At 39.2% G+C, this 24622-nt stretch overlaps 2 protein-coding genes and 1 long non-coding RNA gene across 13 annotated transcripts; 2 read left to right on the top strand and 1 right to left on the bottom strand.

The window, feature by feature from the left end:
• Positions 1–17: 17 nt before the first annotated feature.
• On the bottom strand, positions 18–17985 carry LOC136262717 (uncharacterized). 7 transcript variants are annotated; one of them, XM_066057089.1, is made up of 10 exons: positions 17778–17985; positions 15345–15413; positions 14802–15287; positions 14609–14754; positions 14337–14550; positions 14143–14290; positions 13962–14096; positions 13788–13918; positions 13637–13739; positions 12971–13590 (listed from the first exon to the last, which is right to left on the bottom strand). In XM_066057089.1, the coding sequence occupies exons 3-10, from the start codon at positions 14874–14876 to the stop codon at positions 13466–13468; spliced, it is 1077 nt and encodes a 358-aa protein (XP_065913161.1). In that variant the 5' UTR covers positions 14877–15287; positions 15345–15413; positions 17778–17985; the 3' UTR covers positions 12971–13465. The 7 variants fall into 7 exon arrangements, with proteins under 7 accessions (XP_065913156.1, XP_065913157.1, XP_065913155.1 ...); XM_066057087.1 differs by having other exon boundaries at positions 14802–15270; positions 15326–15413; positions 17778–17981; XM_066057088.1 differs by lacking the exon at positions 17778–17985 and adding an exon at positions 15930–16049 and having other exon boundaries at positions 14802–15270; positions 15326–15413.
• On the top strand, positions 12588–15564 carry LOC136262719 (uncharacterized). Of its 2 annotated transcripts, XR_010704288.1 has the most exons (7): positions 12588–13295; positions 13351–13608; positions 13655–13744; positions 13806–14366; positions 14682–14766; positions 14833–15049; positions 15162–15564. It is a non-coding gene; the product is annotated as an uncharacterized lncRNA (long non-coding RNA). The 2 variants fall into 2 exon arrangements; XR_010704287.1 differs by having other exon boundaries at positions 12588–13608.
• On the top strand, positions 17830–23194 carry LOC136262718 (uncharacterized). 4 transcript variants are annotated; one of them, XR_010704286.1, is made up of 7 exons: positions 17830–18355; positions 18401–18546; positions 21347–21490; positions 21550–21951; positions 22000–22152; positions 22203–22962; positions 23016–23194. XR_010704286.1 is itself a non-coding variant. In XM_066057091.1 (6 exons), exons 2-4 carry the CDS (start codon positions 21873–21875, stop codon positions 22334–22336), a joined length of 366 nt encoding a protein of 121 aa, XP_065913163.1. In that variant the 5' UTR covers positions 21325–21490; positions 21550–21872; the 3' UTR covers positions 22337–22407; positions 22457–22962; positions 23016–23194. The 4 variants fall into 4 exon arrangements, 3 of the variants coding, with proteins under 3 accessions (XP_065913163.1, XP_065913164.1, XP_065913162.1); XM_066057091.1 differs by lacking the exons at positions 17830–18355; positions 18401–18546 and having other exon boundaries at positions 21325–21490; positions 22203–22407; positions 22457–22962; XM_066057092.1 differs by lacking the exons at positions 17830–18355; positions 18401–18546 and having other exon boundaries at positions 21325–21490; positions 22203–22312; positions 22895–22962.
• Positions 23195–24622: the final 1428 nt, after the last annotated feature.

The following is a 24622-nucleotide window of genomic DNA, read 5'->3' on the forward strand; positions in this document are numbered from 1 at the left end:
TGTGATACTTATTTGAAGTCAATAGCTCATTTCGTTCAGAAGTTAGAGCCATTTAACTGATCAAAAAATTGGCCGCCCACGCACTTAATTAATTTTGTCTGGCTACTGTGTTTTGATGTAGCATTGGAAATGCATGATTTGATTATGGTAATAAACATGATTGATAGCAAGGGGTAACTAAGAAGCCTTTAGCGTTGGTCTGTTGTCATGGAAACCAAATTTGTGTTTGAATTGATGCTAACATGATTGTGACATATAGACTGGTAATTTTTCAGCAAATAATAATATTATAGCAATTTCTTAGATTGTACGTAATAAGCTCTGATATAAATGTAAACTTATGACTTATATAAAACAGCATAAATTCCTAAGAAATTCTGTAAGGATAATCCAAAGTCTACATCAATTATCATCATCTTCAAGAATCACACCATCAACATTGGTACAAGCTGTTCCTTTGCAATTGCCACATGCAGGAGAACATTTTACATTATATTTCTTGCATGTGCACCTCATAGTGCTACAATCTGTGTGGCAATTACATCTTATTATCTTAAGTAGGTCATCTGGAGCTGGTGGTAAATCAGTGAACAATGGCATTAGAGTCCCATCACACTCTTTCCACCCCCATTCAAGTGGCTGAAATTCTCTGCCACAGCCTTTCCACTCCTGTATTTGTAAATACACACGTAGGCTATGGTATTTGGCAGCTGCGGAAGTAGGAGGTAGAGTTTGTGGATGAATAAATGTATTATTCGTAGCCACTTTCTCACAGAAACACTTATAGCGTAAACAGTCCAATGTTTCTCCTGGTTTTCCGTTGTACATTGCCACTAAAGCTTGCTCTCCTGCTGCAATTATTTCTTTCGGTGTAGCAGATGATGTGCAAAATACTTCTGCTTGCTCTTGAAAGTTTCGAATTGACCGGAACTTCTTAAGGGAAGCACCTTTTCCAATACCATACAGTTGTGAAGTAGTATCACATCCAAGTATAGCATGAAGGAAAAGAAGATTTTTACATACTTCAGGACCAAGTTTCTTCTTGGCAGCACTAATGTTCCATACTCGAAGTTTCTTGGTGGTGGTTCTTTTTGGCTCAGGTTTGAAAAATATGGTATGAGAATTTAAGCAGGCATGATAGCATAACAATACCAGAAGATCGGTGTCATCACCAACCAGAACAGTGTCTGTTACTGTGGCTGATTCTACAGCTTTCTGTACTATCATTACATCAGCATCTCCTGGACTATGATACACTTTGCAATTTCTTCTTTCTAAGTACTTCCCAAGCATAATAATGAACTTCTGCTTGTTTGTACAGTTTGCTAAAAAGGTTTCTTTTCTCATGTTGAGTTTAGTACTATCTGTAAATGAAACAGGTACTCCTGATCGTCCTTTAGCTCTCCTTTTGTGTGCCATATCTTTTGTTGATGACTTCTGATATCCATCAAAAACAACTATAGCTTCTCCATATTTCTTTGCTACATAATCTGTGTATATTGTACAAATATCCCCATAAGCTGATCCTTGTGTCCATGGAACACGTTGTAGGAGGGCTCCTCCATCCAGCACAAATTGGACCTCTCCAGGTATTTCCTGACTATCTAGTGACACAACACTCCAAATAGCGTTACTTAGTGCAGCTTTCTGTGGCTGTCTAAGCATTAGTGAAGAATCAAACAATGCTGGTGGATAGCTGCAAAGCTCATACTTGAACACATCTTCAATTCTATTAGTTGCATTTGCTGCTACAGTTAACCGTTGGAAGAGAAGTTGGGGATCAATCTGAACTGTAACACCTTCAATTTTCAGTGCAGACGTGTAACCTAGTGTAACAACTTGATGGCTTTTCTTGAAAGTGTACTCATTTTGAGCATTTTGAGCATTTTGCTGACAGCTGAATGTGATTTGTTGACATAAATGTGCTATATAAATTTTATTTGAACTTCCCATATACTAGCCACCTTTGCATAGCAAATTCAAAATTGTACAGTTTGCAATATAATTGGTGGATCTGTGTGTTAGGCCTATATACAGTGTGTAACTGCTTCAAGCTAACAATAGTACAGACTGGTTTCCATGGTAACAGTCAAGTCCTGAAGTGCCACAAATCTCCTTTGTCATTTTTTGTCTTTTACCACAGCTTAAAGTGTGCTTCCAGTCAAGAAAAGAACACTACTATAGTGAAAACCTTAAATTTAATTAAGTGCGTGGGCGGCCAATTTTTTGATCAGTTAAATGGCTCTAACTTCTGAACAAAATGAGCTATTGACTTCAAATAAGTATCACATTGTTCTTTTCAGTGAGACCATTCATTTGATACCACATTTGACCAATTTGGTTGATATTTGGATGAAATATAGGCAAAATTCTCAATTTTTGCCAAAAATTGGCTGTAAAAGGTCACTAAAAGGTCACTTTCCCGTCATGAGATTCCTTAGGACTTTTGATATGTTATAGAGTACAATTTTCTGTGCAAGGAACTGTTAAGAAAGCTTGTGTTGCAATTAGTTAAAGGTTGACCCCTTATTTTCCATAAAATGACTGGACTACTGTGAAGTGCTTCTTGTATCTCCATTTCATACGTCACTCTAAGGATGTACATACCATGCAGTAACAATATAGTCAATATTTATTAAGTCACATTCTTACCTATTCATAGTGCACTTTGTGGTCTTGTTAAATATTAGTAGCACTTGTATTTTCACACCTAAAGAGTAGACCACTTAAATTTAGACAAAATTGCACGGATTACACCCTTACCAATTCTAGAGGAAAATGTTTCGCGTCTAGGATTTAATTGGAAAATGTTTCTTGTCTAGTATCGATATTAACAGTTGATCTCATCAAAATTAGGGGTATCAGTAAAATGTGGTATCAGTACACCTCGACACTGAAAGTATCGCACACATATCACCATACGCACTCACTCATACATGCATACACGCACACACTTTCTACACATATGCACAGAAAACAGACACGTGTACACTTTCACACATGCACTAAGACACTGTACACACATATGTACAGATGCAGTCTTCAGTCATTAAATACTCCCCCATCATAACTTCATTAATCTCTGTTAAAAGCAAATTTCTTAGTTTCATTAGAATGTTCCACCAGAATTGGAGAAAGGGTCTGGAGGATAAGATTTAAAGATGGCTAGTGAACAGGAACATGCACAGTGGTTGGCAGCAGCACCAAAATATCTCTATCATTACCCTCACGAATTGCTACAGATTTATTACTACGTCGTGATATGACATAAACAAATACTAATATCATTGTTATTATTATCGATATGTATTATATACATTGTTTGACTGCATAAGCTTGGGTATTGGGCATCTAAATCTTTTGCCATTACTTCAACACTTTGGAAAGCAGAATTTCATGGTGATGACATATTGTCACATACATAGAGAAGTGAAGTATCACATCATGTGTAAAAATAGCTTTGTAGTTATACACCTAGTACTGTATGTAAACCACTGATGATCACCTTTAGTTTGTTGTGGAGGGTATACTAAATTTGAATAAGTTACAGTATACCACTGTGGTGATGGTAAAATAAGTATATACGCATAAAGAAATGAAGTATGAGAAACAGTCAGGTGACCATACCATGTAAGAAGCCACCAGCCATTTAAGAAACAGTAAGCATTACTACCACCAATACAAACTTCTTTTATTGCAGTAGACAGCATGCAAAAGCAGATATAGCAGAAGATAAACACAACTGAAGAGGAAAGAAGCACTAGAACTGGTCTGCAGCAAACAGACTGTGTTAAGTTCACAAACATGCTGAAGTATTGCACCTTTGTGACTTACTTGGCATGCCCACCACACGGAGGTGGTCTCCTGCCTCCAACGTATAGTGCCATCAACATTTACAGCCACCTAAGGGCCAATAAGATAAGCATGTCACAGTCATTAGAATTTATTGTTTCATACAGATGCATATATATAAAGGAACCTTGTGGCTACTTGTAATTCTATCCCTGATTTCTTAGGTCCAGTGCAATGCATTCACAAACGAAACGTACATGCTGGACTCCTTAACTTGTCAAGGGACAATCCAACAAACACTTATACAAATGGATAGCCTGAACATGCATGTCACCAAACCCCAGGGATTACCCATTATCACAGAGGATGTAAGGACACCATTACCACATCACCCCACCATTATTATGACACGTTGTACCTGTTCAGTGATACTCGAGGTGAATTATCCATCAAGTTTGGTCTTCTTGCGATGCCACACCACCATAGCATAGCTGCATATAATAAAACAACGTATTTCTCAATAAGGATAGTATTGACAACTTAATATGACTGCTCTATTAAAATATCGTGGAGGGGCTCTAGCCCATAGGTGAACCATCAAGTGGGCCCCCTTTAATGTTGTGCGCATCACAGCACATAATAAGTTAGTACTGAGCTCCACAACACTCATTCAGATATGTACACATGCCCAAGCACTGCATGTACATATATCTCTACACACTTGCATCCATGTTGTGTACTGTATGCACTCTCTGGTAATGAAAAATGGCTATTGAAAAACGGCTATTCCAAAGGTCGTAATTTAAACCAAATCATGCACTAGAATCTTGTGCGGGGTAAGGACTAGACTAGTAAATCATAGGAGGAGTGAATCACAGACTGTCCAGAGAGACGCTACAGAATCCTAGGTACCATAAGAGCCTCAATACCATGAAATGAGACAAGGACAGCTTCCCCAGATGTAACAGTTGGGAGGGTTGTTTTCCCAGTTGACACTAGGTAACCAGGTCCCAATAAAAAGCTGGCTATACTGAGCTGGGTTTCCCATTGACCACAACTAAAGATACAAATAATCAACCCAGGTGTCTGGTCCCATTGAGTCTCTTGCATTCCCATTTGACCATACCTAAAGGTAGAAACACAGTCAACATTCGATCACATCCTTATCCATTCATAACGTGTCCATTCCCATTATATATAGTTCCAATTGCACCACACCTAAAGCAGTGCAGTACACCAGTTACATGTTGAGTGTGATTATCACACAAAAAGATTTTCACGTACAAGACAAAGTGGCTATCACGAGGGGTCCGACACGACTCTAAAATTCTCAAGAATCCTGTACGAGATTCCGAATCCCACCAAATTTCAGGCAAGATTCTGGATTCCAACCCAAGATTCCAGATTCCAAACGTAATTCTAAATAGAGAAATCCAGTTTTAGCTAACCTTGTAGCCAACTAAAAAAGCTCAATAATACTGTAAAGACATGTTAGAAAGCTTTCTTATTGTGACGATAATCCAGAATGCTGCTTTCCTAATTAACAAGCAAGTACAAGTGCCGTGACACTAGTGACAATCAATCAAATGCGAACTTACAAAATATGCCAGAATATGCATGTAAGCTCATATATAACCATGAAAATGTATGCTACCAGTGAGTGGACAGCTCGCTAACTTCTGTGAGACGATACTCAGCTCGATTTCACTCGAAATCCCTAGCAGGCCGACTCTATATAGCTATACCAATCCACGCTGAAATTTGTCCACACTTTACCTTCTGTTCTTGCTTCAAATTTGCAAGTTTAAAACTCAGCTCTACCTGGGGCAGACTGGCTTTGAGAGTAGTGGCAAAGATAATCTTGGTATGGTTACGAAATTCGTGTGCTTGTGCTTGGGCTCTAGTTATTACACACTCTATGTTTTCTTAAAATCCATAATATAAACCATTTAACACCTTGAAGTTCAAAGCGACCCTTCAATTAACAACTCGAGGCCAGCCAAACGCTATTAAAGTATCCGGAAGTCTATTGAAATTTACAGACTTTTGTCCCTAACCAAAGATTCCAGGATTCTTGGTTTTGTGTGGGATTCCGAGGGATTCCAAACGAGTTGTATGGGATTCCAGCTCGTGTCGGACCCCTCGGGCTAACATCACGGAATTATGCAAGTAACTATACGTATACAGGCTTACTTGTTATCTGCATACCGACGTTAGGTGAGACCGGCAGTCCTAGCCAGGTGTCCCTGAGATTTTAGCGTTCAGCCATGCTCATAATTCCAGCATGCTTGCAGGGACCATATGCAGGGACACAAACACTTAGTTGGTAGTTAGTGAAATTTTCATTGGAAACCTTATCTAGAATCTATAGATGTTCATATACCATCGAGACTCACAAGTATAAACAGCTTACCAGTCTCGTTACGAAAAGACAGCACTGGGGCAAGTCCTCAAGTTTAAACGCATCAATTTCAAAGATAATAAATCTTTAATTCGAACTAGTGCCCATTAGTGGCACTTAAAATCAGTTATCCTGCCGTCATACCTAATGCGCATATGATGTGCGTTAATTAGACCATAGGAATTGCTTCATCACAAGAACCAGTAAGCATTTCTCTGTGATGTGTGGAGTGTGTATATGGTACTGTGTGTTGCTCTCATAGATGACTTGTATATTGTGTAAATAGAGGGCTAACCCTATATTATCTTTAGTCTCGCATGGCTAGTCCACTTTCTCGGTAGAGAACCTTGTGTGTTGACCTAGCAACCTGCATGTGTATGTGTGGTGTGTCCTTTGGTGTTAGTCTTACAGGGGCGGATCCAGAGGGGGGGCTTTGGGGGCTGAAGCCCCCCCCTTCATATTTAGGCTTTACTTGATCAATATGCTGAGTATTATAATGAAATTTTGTCTTAGCATAATTATATGATCACGAATAATACAAATACTCATAAAACCACCTTATAAACATCTTTCCAAGGTATCATCAGTGGATTTATGCTAAAGTTTATGCAACAAGGACTCGGATCAGCATTAGAGGTGTACAAGATCGAGATACTCTAATAGAGCAGTCAGCTAACTACTCTAATAGAACATTCACTGGAAACATGTAGTTGGTTCTGTTATGGAATTTTTCCAAATCTGCCTGCACCTATACATACAATGAAGTGCATTGGTCTGTTTAAAGGGCTTCATTCATTTACTTGTGTAGTTAATATGTATGGCAATACTTAATTCAGGTACACAATTTCCATTGAAAATGCTCTCAGATTCAATCTTGTATTGTTCAAATTTCAAAATTTTCCACGTTCAACATTATTATTCTAACATGCACTTATTCAGTGTTGTGCAATTGTGAGAGGAGTGCATCATGTACTTGGTTGTCTGTACCTACCCAAACTTTTCCATTAGCAAAATGCTTTAGAGAGCCATACCTATAATCTAAAGGCAGTATATGGAATATCTACAGGCAGAAAATATTATGAATTTTATGTGGAAATGTCTCCAAATTGCAGTATTTTAGCATCTATTTTTCAAAATTTTCCTGGGGGGGGGGGGGGGGGGGCATGCCCCTAGACCCCCCTAGTTCCAGCATGCTTTGCATGCTGGGAAGTGTGCTTCACACATCTCTACTCAAGAGATTAGTACCTTGAGTTAGCCCCCCCTTTTATAAATCCTAGATCCGCCCCTGAGTCTTACTCCCAGACCATGGACTAGTATTATACCAGGGACCAGTATTGTACTGTGTGTTGTGTACCAGGGACCAGCACTGTACTGTGTGTTGTGTACCAGGGACCAGTATTATACCGTGTGTTGTGTACCAGGGACCATTTTGTACTATGTGTTATGTACTAGGGATCAGTGTTGTACCAGGGATATCGATCAGTACTTTTACCATGTGTTGTGTACCAGGGACCAGTATTGTATTGCGTGTTGTGTACCAGGGACCAGCATTGTACTGTGTGTTGTGTACCAGGGACCAGCATTGTACTGTGTGTTGTGTATTAGGGACCAGTATTATACCGTGTGTTGTGTACCAGGGACCAGTATTATACCGTGTACCAGGGACCAGTGTTGTACTGTGTTGTGTACCAGGGACCAGTATTGTTCTGTGTGTTGTGTACCAGGGACTGTGTGCAGTTGTGTACCAGGGACCAGTATTGTACTGTGTGTTGTGTACCAGGGACCAGTATTGTACTGTGTGTTGTGTACCAGGGACCAGTATTGTACTGTGTGTTGTGACCAGTATTATACCGTGTGTTGTGTACCAGGGACCATTTTGTACTATGTGTTATGTACTAGGGATCAGTGTTGTACCAGGGATATCAATCAGTATTTTACCGTGTGTTGTGTACCAGGGACCAGTATTGTATTGCGTGTTGTGTACCAGGGACCAGCATTGTACTGTGTGTTGTGTACCAGGGTCCAGCATTGTACTGTGTGTTGTGTACCAGGGTCCAGCATTGTACCATGTGTTGTGTACTAGGGACCAGACATGTCCACTGCTGCCGTAGACTTTACAGTACTTTCCAAAGATGCAAAAGAATAATGACAAACATGCAATGCAAGGATGTACAAAGTATTGGACCAGGGGGTAGCCTCTGCCAAAAGTATCCATGGAATTAATGGATAGTCTGACCATCCAAGGATATACGAAGTATTGGTTGGTAGGACCAGAGGGTACCCCCTGTCAAAGTATTCAATGGAATCCATGGATACTCCGATCATCCGAGGATGTACAAAGTGTTGGTTGGTAGGACCAGAGGGTACCCTCTGTCTGTGGAATCCATAGATACTCTGGCCATCCAAGAATGTCCAAAGTATTAGTTGGTAGGACCAAGGAGTACCCTCTGTCAAAGTATCCGTGGAATCCATGGATACTCTGATCATCCAAGGATGTACAAGGTATTGGTTGGTAGGACCAAGGGGTACCCTCTGTCAAAAATCCATGGATCCGACCATCCAAGGATGTATAAAGCACTGGTAGCTAGGACCAGTAAGTACCTCTGTCAAAGTATCCACAGACACTTTAACTATCCCTCCATATGTCTTATAGATAATGTTGATGCCCCTTAAAACAACTGGTTCATGGTCCCCAGGTGATATTTGGGCTTCGTTGGTGTGGAGAAATGGCTTCGGATTTGTGCTAAATAAGAGCAATATAGCTAGTAATAACCCTGGTTTTAGTGTTTCACCTTTTACACGACTGATCCATTTTTTGTAGCACCGTTTACCCTTTCTTCCTGTTTGCAGCTTCATTTTGTTGAGACTCTCATTGGACCATGTGCACTTATCAACCAGGGTTAATTATAAGAAATGTACATGCGTTTGACAAATAATATGCGCATAATAGACATGCGTGCTTAATAACCTGACTCTACGGTACGTATTTCTTGAGTTTAACTTCTTAGTATTCGAATACTTACTGAGCTATTTGAATACTAACTTAAACAAGCAAATATCCAAGCAAATTGAACATTTGTTTTAGCTCTAGTCCACATTGTGTGTTGTGCTCTAGTGTTGTGTGTTATGCTGTGAGGTGCTAACCCCTAAGGTACACCCCACTTTACTGTATAGTACATACATGTTGAGAAAATCTCAATATTTTTTATAGAGGTTTTCTGTCAGGGGTGAAAAATATATTGACTTTATTTCATGTGAGAGAAGGAGACAGAAAGTGCAGTAGTGTGTGTTTGTATTGTTTAAATTTTTTTTTTTTGACTTTTTTAATAGTGAGTGACAGTACTGGAGAATAGGTACCTCTAGACAAGAGACAGGTACAGTAACATACATATACGGGCGGCCCCAGGATTTTTGGTGACTGGTTTCCAAACCTCCTGTTACATAAACACTAAGGGGTGCTTCCCCAGAAAATTTTGGAAATCATGCATTCTGAAATTGAATTTCGTAGCAATTCTAGCCAAAACATCTTTAAAACACTAAATAAAACGTAATATAACATTATTTGATTTATTGTTATAGGCTTGCTTCTGCTGGTATAGTAGCTAGGAGCAGGCAAAAGAGGTGGAGCACTTTGAAGTTAGAAGTACACAATGCCATTCCAGGGGCATGAACCCCAGGAAAATTTTCAGGTTTTTAACACTCTGAGATCAGATTTTTTACTGTGTTGGTACTGTTTTAAAATGTGACTGTTCTATTAGAGTGATTGGTTGCTCTATTAGAGTATCTTTATCTGAACCTTTGTAAATGCTTGACCAGTTTCTGGAAACCTCAGAATCCCCCCTAGATCCGCCCCTGCATCATATCTGTACTGTGCTGTATGTGTGTACAGTAGTGTACAGTACCTCATATAGTAGAGCGCACTAATAATATAACCATGTTATTTGTTTATCATGCCTACCATGGCACCAGCTGAGGAGTCCTGCCATGTAAAATATAAGGGACGAAAAGCCTCATACTTTTGTGTGAGGCTTCCTGGTTGTATGTATGTATGTAAAGTCATGCAATTGTAAAAATTATATTTGGCATGCCATGTAGTGCTGGTGGCATGTTCCTCATACAACCAGCCGCTGCTACTATGGAGAATTTGATTGGTGATTTGTTGACTTTGCATACTTAACTACGGTCAATTTTGCAAGTCATTCAAATTCTGTATTGTCTTGTTTATTTGAAGCCATATAGCTTAACAGCACTAGCACATGTATCTAGTGTACATTGCAACTCAAAATGATTATATAGATACATATTACACATTATGCATACACAATGATATCCATGATAGTGCTAGTATTTTGTTGGCTGGTAATAATAATAATCTATCTATCTATCTATATATAGCTAAAAAGCTGTCTGTCTGTCTGTCTACATTCCATGTCATTTTCTCACCAGTTGCTGCATGTATCGGAGCGATTTTCCTTTTTACTACATGTTTTTTTTGCTTATTGGGTGTAGTGGTGCTGGGAGTATGTTACCTGGTTAGGCATAACAGCCCCAACCTTAATAATAATAGCCAGGGGGAACCTACTGCAACGTAATACAGCTTCGGTTCCCCATACAAAAAAACAACAACCGCACCTGTTGGAATGCTGTCTGCTGAAGCTCACAGGCTGTTCTGGACCCCCCCCCCCACACCCCACACACACACACACACACACACACACACACACTACACACAGCGGTAATACACAGATTTACACTCTGGTAAGTTTTGTGTGCGACTTCCAAAAAAATATATACACGAGGTACGTTGCATACGCTACATACTCAGGGAACGGGTCGTTTGGCCTTACAGCTCGAACATGCCCCTCCACATCATGGTTTGAAAGAACCCATAACTTTTTTTTATGCTCTAGCCAATTAGAATTGATTGTGGGTTGGAGATTATGGACCACATAGGCTGCAAAGCACACACACACAAATACACACAAAAAAACAAACCATAAGTGAGCGTACCGTTTGTAACTCGGTAGTTGCCATCCCCGACGCCATCTCAGTCCAAGTGACTGACTTTATTTGAAAATTCGCTCAGGGGGGCGTGCGCTATGCCGATTGCGGCCTTGCGCCGCACATGTTTATAGTTCGTATAATTAGAAATTTGTTTTGTTTTCGGTAAGTTGTTGCGTGGCTGTGGTATTGTCGGTGTATGATTAACTCGTGGCGGTGTTGTTAGTAGCCATGGCTGAAGGAAGTTCTTCTCAGCTAAACGGTGGGTACGAACATAGAACTACGACTATAGTCTATGAATAGCTGTAACTGTTGAATTATGGATATAGAGGTTTTACTGTGTGTACCTTTTGTATACTTTGCAGAAAATGAGGTTGAAAGTATCTTGAAAGGAATTGCAATATTTTGTTTCGGGTATACCATGTGGAAGAAATGATTAGCCAGTCGAGGTTTTCAACTAATGATCTTCTGTTAGCTCCAATTCAAAGAATTCGTATCCCAGCTCTTTCCTTGCTGGATTTAGATAAAAACATGTTGACAGAGGGAGCTAGTACAACTCAAGCTATGAATAATGGAAGGTCAAAGGCAATACAAGCACTTGTAGATGTTTTAAGCACTAGTGCAGCAAGCCTCGATTGCATGAACCAGTCATTTTCGAGGGAAAGTTCTGCTTTTCTTGCAGATAGAGTACTGAGCAAATTGTGCAAATGCATCATGCTTGATGTACTCTCTTACAAAGAAATGTTAAAAGCAAAAAGGGATGATGGCTACATAAGTGCTAATAATATTACTTGTGAAAAAATTGCAATGGGAGCGGCTAATCCATGGTATGGGACCCCTGATGCCAGATGCCAAGGGTTCATTGACGACAGTGAAACTGTTCTGATTGATGTTAGCCCTCTGACCTCACCATCTACTTCAGAAGAAGAAAGCGATGGTACCAGCACAGTATGTGAGGCTAAATTAGCCTCTATAGATACTGAATCTGTTTTGTCACAACTTGTAAAGACTACTGTGACATCAGCTTTTATTGAACATACCCAGCACCTTTGCCATAATCCTATGGTTCCAGTCATACTGGTGAATACGGGAAATGCTAGGATATGTTTATATGATGCTAGCCAAGATTTACTGCTAATTAGTGAAAATTTTCCATGGCTTGATGGCGTTACACTGTGCAAGTCAGGAACAACCTTGCTGTGGGCAATGTTAAATCACAGGTAAATCAAATTGCATCCATACAGTGTATATTATAATCAATGTTGTATCTTGTTTTACTTATACAGATACTTCTTGAAAACATTGGAAGATGGAACAACACCTTCTTTAAAAAGCTCATTACACGATAAACTAAAACAGTTAAATAAACTGGATGGATTCAAGACCATGAATTAGACCAGTGTTTCTTGCTGTTCTTTTATCTTTCTAGGCCTACGTAGCTCTAGGCTGCCCGAATTCTTCACCCAACAAGTTGATGTTGTGCTACTTCTAAAAACCAGGCGCTAATGCAGCTAGTACCATCCTTTTCTAGCTAAACAGCAACTAATCAATCATGTATAAAGTTTACAGCTTGTATAAATGCTAGATACACGAGGTATGTGGCATACGCTACATACAACAAAGCAATTGCTAGAGTGTGTGGTTAATCTATAACTATAAGCAAGTACCACATAATTTGTAATAGGCATTTCAAATATTCTCATACATGTCAAAAAATCAAACTTTTCTTGATTTTTGAGGATGAGGTAATATACTGGGCTTAGTTCTTAGCTGAAATTTCTCAATGCAACCTTCTAATGAATCATCATTTTTGTGTTTCCTGAACAATTCATTCTTTAGTGCCATTCCTTTATACTTTACTGATTGTTTGTGGCCTTTACAAAGGCCGTTTGTGGCTACACCGCCAAAGCAGGTTGAATCTATTAGTATTATTATTATTGATTGTTGTGCAGACCTCAAAAGAGTATGGTGCACAAAAAAGGGTACAATTGCTACTGTCAATTACAAAAGAAAAACAAACTTATATCTACGATGGAATGTGCCGAAAATGCTTCCATAATTTGTCCTGCCATGCTTTCCTTCTGATACCAATGGCGTGGAGGTTGGTGTTAAAAGCTTTGTGATCACCAAAATGCTTTTCAAACGTTGTTTTTCAGCATTACATAAGAAATACTCAGCTTCTTTGGGTGTTTCGCCATGGCGATGGTGCAGTATCGCCCCAAAACAGTGTACTGTTTCAGTGTGGAAAGATTCTGGTGTTTGATTTTCCACTCAGCAACCATTTGAGATTTGTCTCGGGAGTGTTAAATACGTGAGTGGTCTTGAAAGGAGTGGTTCCAGAAATGAGCAGTTGAATATCCTGTTCATTGCTTTACAATCATCCAAAGGTCGGTGAGCTGAAAAAGAAAAAAAAGGTACTGTACGTATGCGATTGCATCTTACCATTGTATGTTTCCTCAGGGAAAAACTTCTTGTACAAATTTTCTAAACCTAAACTATCATCCTTGGACCACCCATCAAACAATGGATCCATGCACCGTATCAACTGAAGTAAGTACATAATTTCATGATTAATACAATATCACTTGAATACCCTTCTAACGTCATGTAGAGTGTCGGCAAAATAGATGTTGATGCTGTCAAAAAAGGTCAGGGAAGGACGGTGTTTTACTTCCGCAGCAAGAAAGAGATAATCAAATGCAAAGCCGTTATGAGCTACTAAAACTAACAGAAAATACCAGGAGTTTTTCATGTCAATAGTTCATACCTGGATAATATTGAATTCCATTCTGCTTTGCCTGATTCACACAACTTACCATCCATGTGACAAACCGTGAGAATACTGTTGTAAAATCTGGTTGGTCAACCAAATCAACAGCTTTTATACCACACAGTCTTGTTGCTACCAAACACCTTTATATGAATTATATTTAATGAGTAACACAAACCTTGAGCAGTAATGAGTCTGGAAGTATGACACAAAGTAGAGAACTCTGGATCAGTGATGTGTACTCCATCTGGTGGTAATACCATTGCTCTGATCTCAATTATGTGATCCATCATATGACTTCCTCCAGTAGTTTCACAGTCAACATTCTAAAAGTGTGGAATACTAAAGATTCACATTTCAAGAGTGACTTACAGTGTCATGGATAGCAGAACTTTCAAACAGGTGAGGACTGCTGACATTTTCATCTATCAGCATGGTCGATGATTCATCATTCTGTTCTAATGTGTCCCCTTCCAATGCTGTGTCACCACTGTATTCAGCTGTTGTTATGCCAAATGCATTCATTGTAACCATGTAGTCCTTTTCTATTTCGTGGCGTTGGCTAGCCTTTTGTTTCAAGCTATTCCTACATTGTATGTATACTCGTTGGGAGGCTAAACATATATGTCTATATACTTATTTACTTATATTTTAGATAATTTTCTGTGTGCCTTTTCTCCTGCTGCTTCTGCCATTGCCTGTGGTCTTTCATTATAGTAGTCACAGCAGACTGAGGGACATCGACACCCATACTCCACAGACAGACTAATTTCCACAGTGGTCCAATGTTCTATAATAAAAGGTATCAATGTGTGTATGTATGTGTACACTGTGCACCTTATGACAAATGGCCATATTTGTCTTGCAGGTGTAGTGAGCATGATGGAGGTCGATTCTCTTTCCTCGGTACATCAACGCAAGACTATGGAAACCCTCAATACTATTGGTTGTTACTCTACCAGTACTACTGATGTACTAAGCATTCACAGAATCAACCATGTTAGATGCCAGTAAAATTATGGACAGAAGCTTTCGTCCATTGGGAGCAGCAGCTAAATCTGATCCTGTATTTACAGTGCCATGAGGTATGTGTACAAATTTATGATTGTTACGTATGCAACTTCAATAGAAATTTAAGTACGAACATATGACATACGTACAATATTTGCATGTTCAGACTACTTTGTTTTTCTTTAGCTTGGTACCAATGTGCGAACGGTGTTGAGTGAAAAGGTTTTCCCTGAGCCACGATTGGTGATATTTGCTAATCAGGAAAACATGAATGGTGCACAGGGAGTACTAGTAGCTGAAAAAGAAGTTTTGCTATCAATAGAGAAATTCACTATCATTAAAGGACTCACATTGTTGATGGCAGCTTACTATGTGTTCATCATGAGCTACCCAAAGTCAACTGCTGCCAATAGCTTTTTGTTATTTGTTCAAGAATTCCTGTTAGGGATAAAAGATACCAGTGTGAGACATTCTGCTAGGTACAAATCATTTGTCAATGCTTTACTTTGAGAACACAAATGTTTGACATTGCTGTACAGATGTATGAATACACCTTTCAATCTTTTAGTAATAATTATTATGGCTATAACATTTCTATGGGTTCAATGAATATTGTGTGGTTAATTAACACAGTTAAAATAGCACATATATATAGGTGTGCTAAATATAGCACATGTGGGAGATTGACACTGAAAATGTGTTAAAATTGGAGACATGAGAATAGCATACATTGTGTGTCAAATATAGCACACCAGTTTTCTCTGTGTATACCTGTACACAGAACTGTATAATCAATCAATGAATACACATTATTTTAGACATTACCAGAGAGTGGAAAAATACTGGGTGAGGCATAGGCGAGGGTATAGGAGTATACTATATGGTGGGGTCGAGACCCCAGGAAGGGGCATTTGCGCCGTCCTCTCCGGATAGTTCAACAACATAAAAACTCACCGCTATTAGAGAATACAGTCCAGTCGGCGTCATCCATTCTTCTGAGGGACCCTTCTTCTGCTGTTTACCGCAGAGTTTCATAATTCGCGAGACACACTGCCAAATTTGGGCAAAATGTATCAAGTTTCATACACATCCGGTTTGTGAAGTTCTAACCAGAATAATTTAATTGATTTCGATTGTTTCAGCGATGAAGATAAGATGCAAGACGTAAGGAATAATATTATTGCAGAAATAATTTTTGTTAGCGATTCATTGTAGATGTGCTGTTCTCCACAGGAGAGTAAAGGGTCTATAATAGTAAGACTTGCACATGTACACAATGCTATTGCTATAAACTGACTCCCTGTATTCACAGCTTCTCAAAAGTCCTAGTAGGATAGCATTTACAGATTCAGAGAGCCAACAACCAAATGGAGCAAACCACATGAAAGCATGTCAGTCAGTGCTTATTATGCACCTATCAATGTAATCCCCGACTACCACAAATACGGGCTGAGGTGGGGGGAAGTGGTACATGGTAGACCATACAGTACTCCATGGTAGACCATACAGTACACCATGGTAGACCATATAGTACTCCATGGTAGACCATACAGTGCTCCATGGTAGACCGTACAGTACTCCATGGTAGACCGTACAGTACTCCATGGTAGACCGTACAGTACTCCATGGTAGACCGTACAGTACTCCATGGTAGACCGTACAGTACTCCATGGTAGACCGTACAGTACTCCATGGTAGACCGTACAGTACTCCATGGTAGACCGTACAGTACTCCATGGTAGACCGTACAGTACTCCATGGTAGACCGTACAGTACTCCATGGTAGACCGTACAGTACTCCATGGTAGACCGTACAGTACTCCATGGTAGACCGTACAGTACTCCATGGTAGACCGTACAGTACTCCATGGTAGACCGTACAGTACTCCATGGTAGACCGTACAGTACTCCATGGTAGACCGTACAGTACTCCATGGTAGACCGTACAGTACTCCATGGTAGACCGTACAGTACTCCTAGTCTCGCGTGGCCAGACCGCTTTTTCTCCGTCACGGCGCTTATCGATTAGAGATTATAAGCGCCTACTCCGAAATAGGGTCTGGTCCAGAATCAATACGTAAACTCGTTTTCACACCCCAAGCAAGAGCTCGGGGTGTTTAATCAACTTTCGTCATATAACGTATACTTCCTTTTGATTTTCAAGCTACGTACGCACTGGAAATGCCATGAACGATAGCCGGCCAGTAGAGTCGATGAGAAACACTGAGGCTGGTTTTGATTCCTTGCTCAGTTTGCCTTTAGCCTTTTGTTTTCACAAGGAATCGATCCGTGACCTTTTTAACCGTAGAAAACCAGCCTCAGCGTCTCATCAACTCCACTGGCCATCGTTCATGGCATTTCCAGTGCGTACATGGCTTGAAATTCAAAAGGAAGTATACGTTATATGACGAAAGTTGATTAAACACCCCGAGCTCTTGCTTGGGGTGTGAAAACGAGTTTACGTATTGATTCTGGACCAGACCCTATTTCGGAGTAGGCGCTTATAATCTCTAATCGATAAGCGCCGTGACGAAGAAAAAGCGGTCTGGCCACGCGAGACTACAGTACTCCATGGTAGACCGTACAGTACTCCATGGTAGTCCGTACAGTACTCCATGCAGACAACAGATAGTGCCCATTAGGGGAGTTTCGAGTGGGGCATTTGCTCTGTGGAGTTGTTAATTCCCCACTTTGTCCCCACCCTTCCCGTACTGGGGAGGTAGGGGCTTAACATAGATAGGTGCATTAGCATTTACTGCAACAGTGAACACCACACGATACGCACATCTACAAGAAACTTACCAAAAAACGCCGCCTTGACCTTTAGGGTACCCTACATCTTCAGACTGCTTTGTTAGGCGCAATCTGTGAATTTGCGCAGTTTATAAATTACGCTGCGCATTTTGTGAATTCATAAAATGCGCAACAATTTATAAATTGCGCAGCTCGAATGAGGACACGGTGCGGTGCGATCGAGTGTGCAATTTACGACCTACTATCGTTTCACACCTGGTAGTTCACGCGATTTAAGACCTAATTTCGTTTCACACCTGGTGGTTCACGAGACCTCCTCGTGGTCCGATAGAGCTTGCGAGGTGTGAGCTTCAACGAGTTAGCTAGCTAGTCAGTATGTCGAAAGAAGGTCACAGAGAGCTGTTCGAAAAGTTCTGCAGAACGAAATATTTTGATCACACCACTACAAGCAAGACAGTATCAGAGGAGAAGGCTAAGAAAATCATAGACGTTTTGAATGGAATTGAAAGAAGCGATATTTCAAACTCCTTCAAATTCTGGGTTATTAAAACGAAGAAGTTTGCTTTATTAAACTATATCCAGAGTTGAAGTTAGAAAATGTCCTATGTCTGCCAGCCAAGCAAAGAGTAAGAAATGATGGTTTTTGTGCCTCTCTTCACAAAACTATATAGTTACAGAATGATAATGACAAAACTGTCTTTGGTCATCATCCGAGTCATCATCGCATAGTGGCAACAGCTGAGAAGTTTATGATATATTAGAGCATGTACACTCAACGGAAAATTGGCATGTAGGCTACAAGAAAATGCTTGCAGAGGTATGGGAATTGTGTATGCTGTCATATTATTAAAGTGTCACCAAGTTTTATGGTTACTGAGACTGCATAATATAGTGAAGATGGGGTGGTCCTATGTTTATAATATAGCCACGCTTAATTTAATTTTGTAACTAAACATGTGAGCCCATTCCTTGGAGTATATACTGAGTTGGAAATAATACTGAGATAATAAAAGAAATCATTATGTGTGTGCAATGCAGGCTTTTGCTGAGATGATCAACTAATGTTGTAGCCTATTGTGGAAGTAGTTTTGGGAATATAGTGCTACACAGTAGAAAATTGAGCAAAGAAATCAATTTGAACAGTGAATATACTGACTACAAGTGCTTATATTCACAGCCATAACTTTAGAAGAGTTTGAAAATTTGGTTTGGATGTTGACCATATATTGGCATATCTATCAGGGATATAACGAATTGGTTAAAATAGTAAAATAGTAATACATAGTTGGTTAATTCCAGATGAGTTAGCTAGCTGCATGGTGCTTGGCTTTTAGAAGTAGCACAACATCAACTTGTTTCTGATTGCACTAGTGTGTTAACTGTTCTTGTTATGGCATAGCTATGTTATACACATTTGGCTATGACTGCTTTATTAGAGTGCCTTGATTTCAATACTTAAAGGTATAGGAGTGCAGTTCCCATTGTTTTGCTTTCAACAGCAGCTGACTGCAATTAAAGGACACAATTGTGTGGCTCTGAAGTGTGGCATGTATGTGTTCTGATTGTGTAAGAGTGTGGTCCAGTCATGTCATTGTATCATTGAAGCTACATGTATTGTATCTGTCAGTAGTTTAAATGTCAAATAGTTGTTTGACTTGTTCTTCTAAGGAAAGTGTCTATACAGAAATTTAACACCTTATTATTATGGTTTCCTTGCATGAAGGAGATGATCATGTAATATAACAGAAAACAGACACTTGTCAGAACCAGAAAGGTTTATTCGTGAGTTTGTTATTGTGGTGGCCATGTACTGCTTGCTTTGGTTTGGCCTCTGACATCGTGACAAGTCAAACAGACAGTCAGGCAGACAAAAAAAAAAGGGTTTTGGCGATTTAAAAAATACAGGATTGATGTTTGATACACTAAGACTATTCAACTCATTTTCAGGGGCGTAGCCAGGATTTTTTGAAGGGGGGTTCCAGCACCAGCATTGAGTTACTAGAAGCAGGGGTCTGGGGGCGCAGCCCCCAGCTGCTGAGAGACTTTCAATATTTTAATAAATCAAAACTCAGCAAATTGGTATATTTTATGCAAAAAGTACATTATTTTTATTTTTATTTTTTATTAGCTTAACCGAAAGGTAAGGTGAATACAAAAGGCAAATATGCCTATATGAGTACCACCTACAAAAACAATACAATACAAAACCAAACAACTAAGGATACATTACAACAGTACATTGAAATAAAAGCCTACATTAAAAACATACATGACTTAATCAGAAACAAAAATTGTATAACATTCGCCTAAAAGTAGTGCGGCGTGTAGTTGACAGAATGTCAAATGGGATGGAGTTCCACCAAAAAACACTGTTCACAAAAAAGGAGTAACGGTAAGAGTTTATGGAGGACTGCTTGCATAGAATAGACAATGAGTGTGATCTGGTAGAGGCAGCAGAAGAAAAAGTGAAGTAATTGCTAAACTTTAGAGATATATGATGGTGAAGAATATCATAGATAATTGTCAATGACAGATGTTTACGTCGGGTGGAAAGAGATGGCCATGATAGCTCTGTACAGCATTCCTCAGATGATTTAGACCATTTATAGGTCCTAGGACAAAATCTGCTGCCACAAATCCAGCGAGAACCACGGTTTTGTACTCGTTCAAGGGCAATGGAGTTTTTATGAGTGTGTGGATTCCACACAGTACTTGCATAATCCAGAATAGGAATCACAAGTGACCTAAAGGCCTTTTGTTTTGAAGAAGCTTTACATTAATTATGATGCATTAAGTGCGCCTGGGATGAAGGTAGTACTAGATAAAGCCACCTAGTAGAAACAGACAGCATAACACATAGAGACACATATATATAGTAATCTGTAAGTGATGGTTATATCTCACTGTGGTATAAGAGCCATGAATCCACTGATACAAATGACAATCAAAACAATATAACTATACAAATATGCATGCATAGCATGGATTCATTTTGCATAACACAAGTGATAAATTACTGGAGCTCTATATCTTTAAACACTGCACACCAAAGCTATAGCAGTATAAGGTCATGCTAAGTTTTGCATTTAATGTTGGAATGTCTGAAAACTTCATATGGACATGGATATTTACATGCATGTTCTATTAGAGTATACCTGACTGATCTATTAGAGTATATACCTGACTGCTCTATTAGAGTATATCGATCTTTTTAACAAGTTTTGAAGAGGGCTCATGTTACCTCTGTAAATCCTTCCCTGAGAGATGAATGTAAGTTTTATCAATCGTTGTGCTGTGCCATTACACTATATTGCTCACTCATTTTGTTCTGCCACACTAAATGGTGTCAGGATCCTGCTTGCAGAAGTCTAAATTTTACAGGGGGGTTCCTGAACCCCCCCTCCCTACGCCCCTGATTTTCATCTCATATTTGTATGGTTTTCAACTACAACATTCTGAGAGGCGCCATTTATTTTCGTTACTATTTGATAGCAGTACCTATTTCACACTTTGCCCACTTTTGTTTGTATGTCTAATTATATTTCCCAGCATTCTTAAGTATGTGTATTTAACAAACTTGCCCACAATTATAATTTCTAATTGTGTTACTATTGTAGGTCCAAAGAATGTATGAAGGTTTGCCAAGGGAGGCAGCTCAATATTTTTGTAGCACATGCCATATTTGCCAGCTGAAGCAGCCACAGAATTGTACTGCTCCTTTGAAGCCAATCATTTCATCAGGATTTTTAACACGTTGTCAGGTTTGTTGTGGGAGAGAGTATAATTTACATAGAGGATTATTCACTCTTGCTTATTTTAGATTGATTTGATAGATATGAGGCACATGCCAGATGATTCTTATTGCTACATTGCACATTACATGGACCACTGGTCAAAGTTTCACGTGCTATGGCCACTGATAAACAAGAGTGCCGTTGAAGTAGCTAGTGGGCTTGTGCACAAGGTTTTCCCATATTTTGGGCTCCCCAAAATATTGCAGTCAGATAATGGAAGGGAATTTGTTAATGAAGTTATTAGAGAGATATTGAAATCGTGGCCAGGAGAAGTGACAATAATCAATGGTATAGACCTCGCCATTCACAGTCACAAGGTTTAATTGAAAAGGGCAACCATCTTGTAGAAATGCAGTTGCAAGCATTTAAATGTGAGCACAAGGATTCCAACTGTGTACCGTGGACTGACTGGCTGCCACGTATTCAATGTAAGTACTATAGTATGAGCCCAACTAATATGTAATGTGCTCTTGCAGATAATTTAAATGTTCAAGTGTGTCGCACTTTAAAACAAAGCCCATATGAAGTGGTGTTTGGCCAGCCACCAAGGTTAACCCCATTTGCTGAACTTCCCGAAGGAGTTGACCATTGTATAATGGAAGAGGATTTAACTGATCTTATCAAAGATGGTTAGTGGTTCAATAGTGATGTAAAAAAATCATGTGGCGCTTTCAACTAGATGATGTGTCACTGCCATTTGATGAATTACCACCAACTGTGTTTCCACCAACATCTAGTTCAAGGATGTCACCACAACAACTGAGTAGAAGTACATCACCACCATCAAAGGTTAAGCAAGGATTAAACGTGTAGAGGAAATTCCATATAGTGCTGTGGAAGATGATTGCCGGCGTAGAAGTCACGGTTGATGGTTTCTTTTTAGTGTAATGTATAAATTTCTAGTAGTTTGTTTTTTTACCGCAATTGGTTTAGCCATATGGTGAAGAAAGTTCAAGAATATTATCCTACTGAACCATCAAATCAGAAGACTGAGCAAGGATATGTAATGGACAGTGTTGCTTAATGCTTAAAGCAGATTGCACTCCATTGTCTTTCAGACATGCTCACAGCGTTATCCTTGATTAACAGCCATGCTCTTTAATACAACAACGCTGCTCTTAAGTGCTTAACAGATATGGCTAAACTTAGACAGGCTTTAGTTTTGAGAAAAATGCTCAGCAAGTCACATTTGGTAACTGCCTCTAAGTTAAACATTGTAGACAAAACTTATGTGCATGCATTGGTTTGACATCCAGGTCAATAGTATGGTGTTCACATGCATTTAGTAGTAGTATAGTGCATCAATAGAAGTCAATGCCTTGTGATAATTATAATCCTGTGGAGAAAAAAAAAATTTTTTTGTTTATTTAGAACCATTGAATGACTATTGCCATTCTTGTGGAATGATTGGTTTGGTGGGTGATGATACAACTCCCTTGGTGAGCTCAAGTTACATTAACGAATCTTGTATTTATGTGTGTGAACTCTGTAGGTCAGGTGCAATAGTTGCTCATGGGGGTACCACAGACAGTGCTTAAGAAGGCATGAAGTGACAATCTCATAGGACGAAAACAGTTTTAACTTTGTAGGGCCATGCTGTTCAAAGAATGGTGTGTATAGCTAACTGCTGTATTGGAGCTAATTCCAAGTTAAAATTGTAACTTTGTCACAAGCTGAATTTGAATATTAAAAAATCAATCAGTTAGATCTACACTGAATATAAATATTGTGTTCTAGCTAGTACATCAGAGGCGTGGTGTTGGATGTGTGCTCCATGCAGGAACTTGATCAGACAGAATGCACCTTATCCAATCCAACTGCAGAGTACGCAAAGGAACCTTGGAGGGAGAGATAGTCAATACAGAGAAAGCGGAACCGTCTTGACCCATGCTCCTGGTATAGTAAACGTAGCTATTAAGGGGCCTTATTAAAGTTATATAAAAGAAAATGAAAAAATTGGATCACATCAGACCATTAGAATCATTAATAACCAGGCGTAAACACAATAATTATTGGTAGCATCATTTGCAATCATGCAGCCATGCCATCTATACCAATCTGTGGGCAGAGCAGCAAACTTCCCAATCTGTGGGGCTTATTACACCTCTCTGAAAGCAGCCATAATACGCACTTGATCAGCCAAGAACGTAACGGCGGTACACTGAATGGACCAGAATCCAAAGAGTTCATAAAATGCGCAGCTCTTACGGTAGTTCACAAATTGCGCAACAATTTATAAACTGCGCAAATTCACAGATTGCGCCTAACAGCTTGTCGTGTTTAACGCGCACTTCTGAAGCGCACTTGATATTGGAAAACCGGGCCACACTACAGCTACCTTAACCATCTCCGTTCACGTATGAACCTTTAACCTTCGTGGATAGTGACAAATGGTTTGTACTTTGAAACTACATCAAGTGAACAAGATCAAATAAGCGTACACATTCCTTATAAGCGCCACATTAACCAAAAAAATGTTTCCATGAGCTACATATTTAAAGGTAGATTTCTCATTCATGACAACTTGAAAGCAAACAAAAATTGCTGCATAGCTCTACCACACATAATTCTATTTCACCAAGAGAAATCAGTTTTGTAGCTGATTGGGATCCAGCTACCTGCATGTTTGAAATTCAGCTTTGATCAATTATACGATGCTACTTAATTACATAACGGATTAATCAACAACTACAATTTTTTGTAGGATACATTTACTTCATCCTCTACACAATTTTATTAAAAAATGAAGCTTTTCAACAATGGCACTATGATATACCAGAATCCGCAAGTATTAATGCCGAGTCAGCAGTCGGGATATTCTCAGTTTTTAGTCCTTCTCACTTCAGAACATTTTAAATTTTGTTGGCTACATACAATCCAAATTTGGAGATAATTGCACTTGTCATCTTGGAGAATTTAGCAAAAGCAAAAAATTTTAGTACATATTTTTAAAATTTGTATCTCTGGACAGTAGACATGCATCCACATAAAAACCAATGTATGACATGAACAAACACTACTGTATAAACTGACAAATTTTCATATAATTTGATGCACTGCTTCTGCCACAAAGAGTGCATCTTTTTGTCCTTGATAATA

This window comes from Dysidea avara, chromosome 8, assembly GCF_963678975.1.
Source record: "Dysidea avara chromosome 8, odDysAvar1.4, whole genome shotgun sequence".
NCBI lineage: Eukaryota > Metazoa > Porifera > Demospongiae > Dictyoceratida > Dysideidae > Dysidea > Dysidea avara.

Coding starts and splice junctions, on each gene's coding strand:
- LOC136262717 (XM_066057086.1), bottom strand. CDS start 1,953: ATGGGAAGTTCAAATAAAATTTATATAGCACATTTATGTCAACAAATC.
- LOC136262718 (XM_066057090.1), top strand. CDS start 21,873: ATGCAGTTGCAAGCATTTAAATGTGAGCACAAGGATTCCAACTGTGTA. Junction 21,952..21,999: donor CTGGCTGCCACGTATTCAAT/GTAAGTACTATA, acceptor GTGCTCTTGCAG/ATAATTTAAATGTTCAAGTG. Junction 22,153..22,202: donor AACTGATCTTATCAAAGATG/GTTAGTGGTTCA, acceptor GCTTTCAACTAG/ATGATGTGTCACTGCCATTT.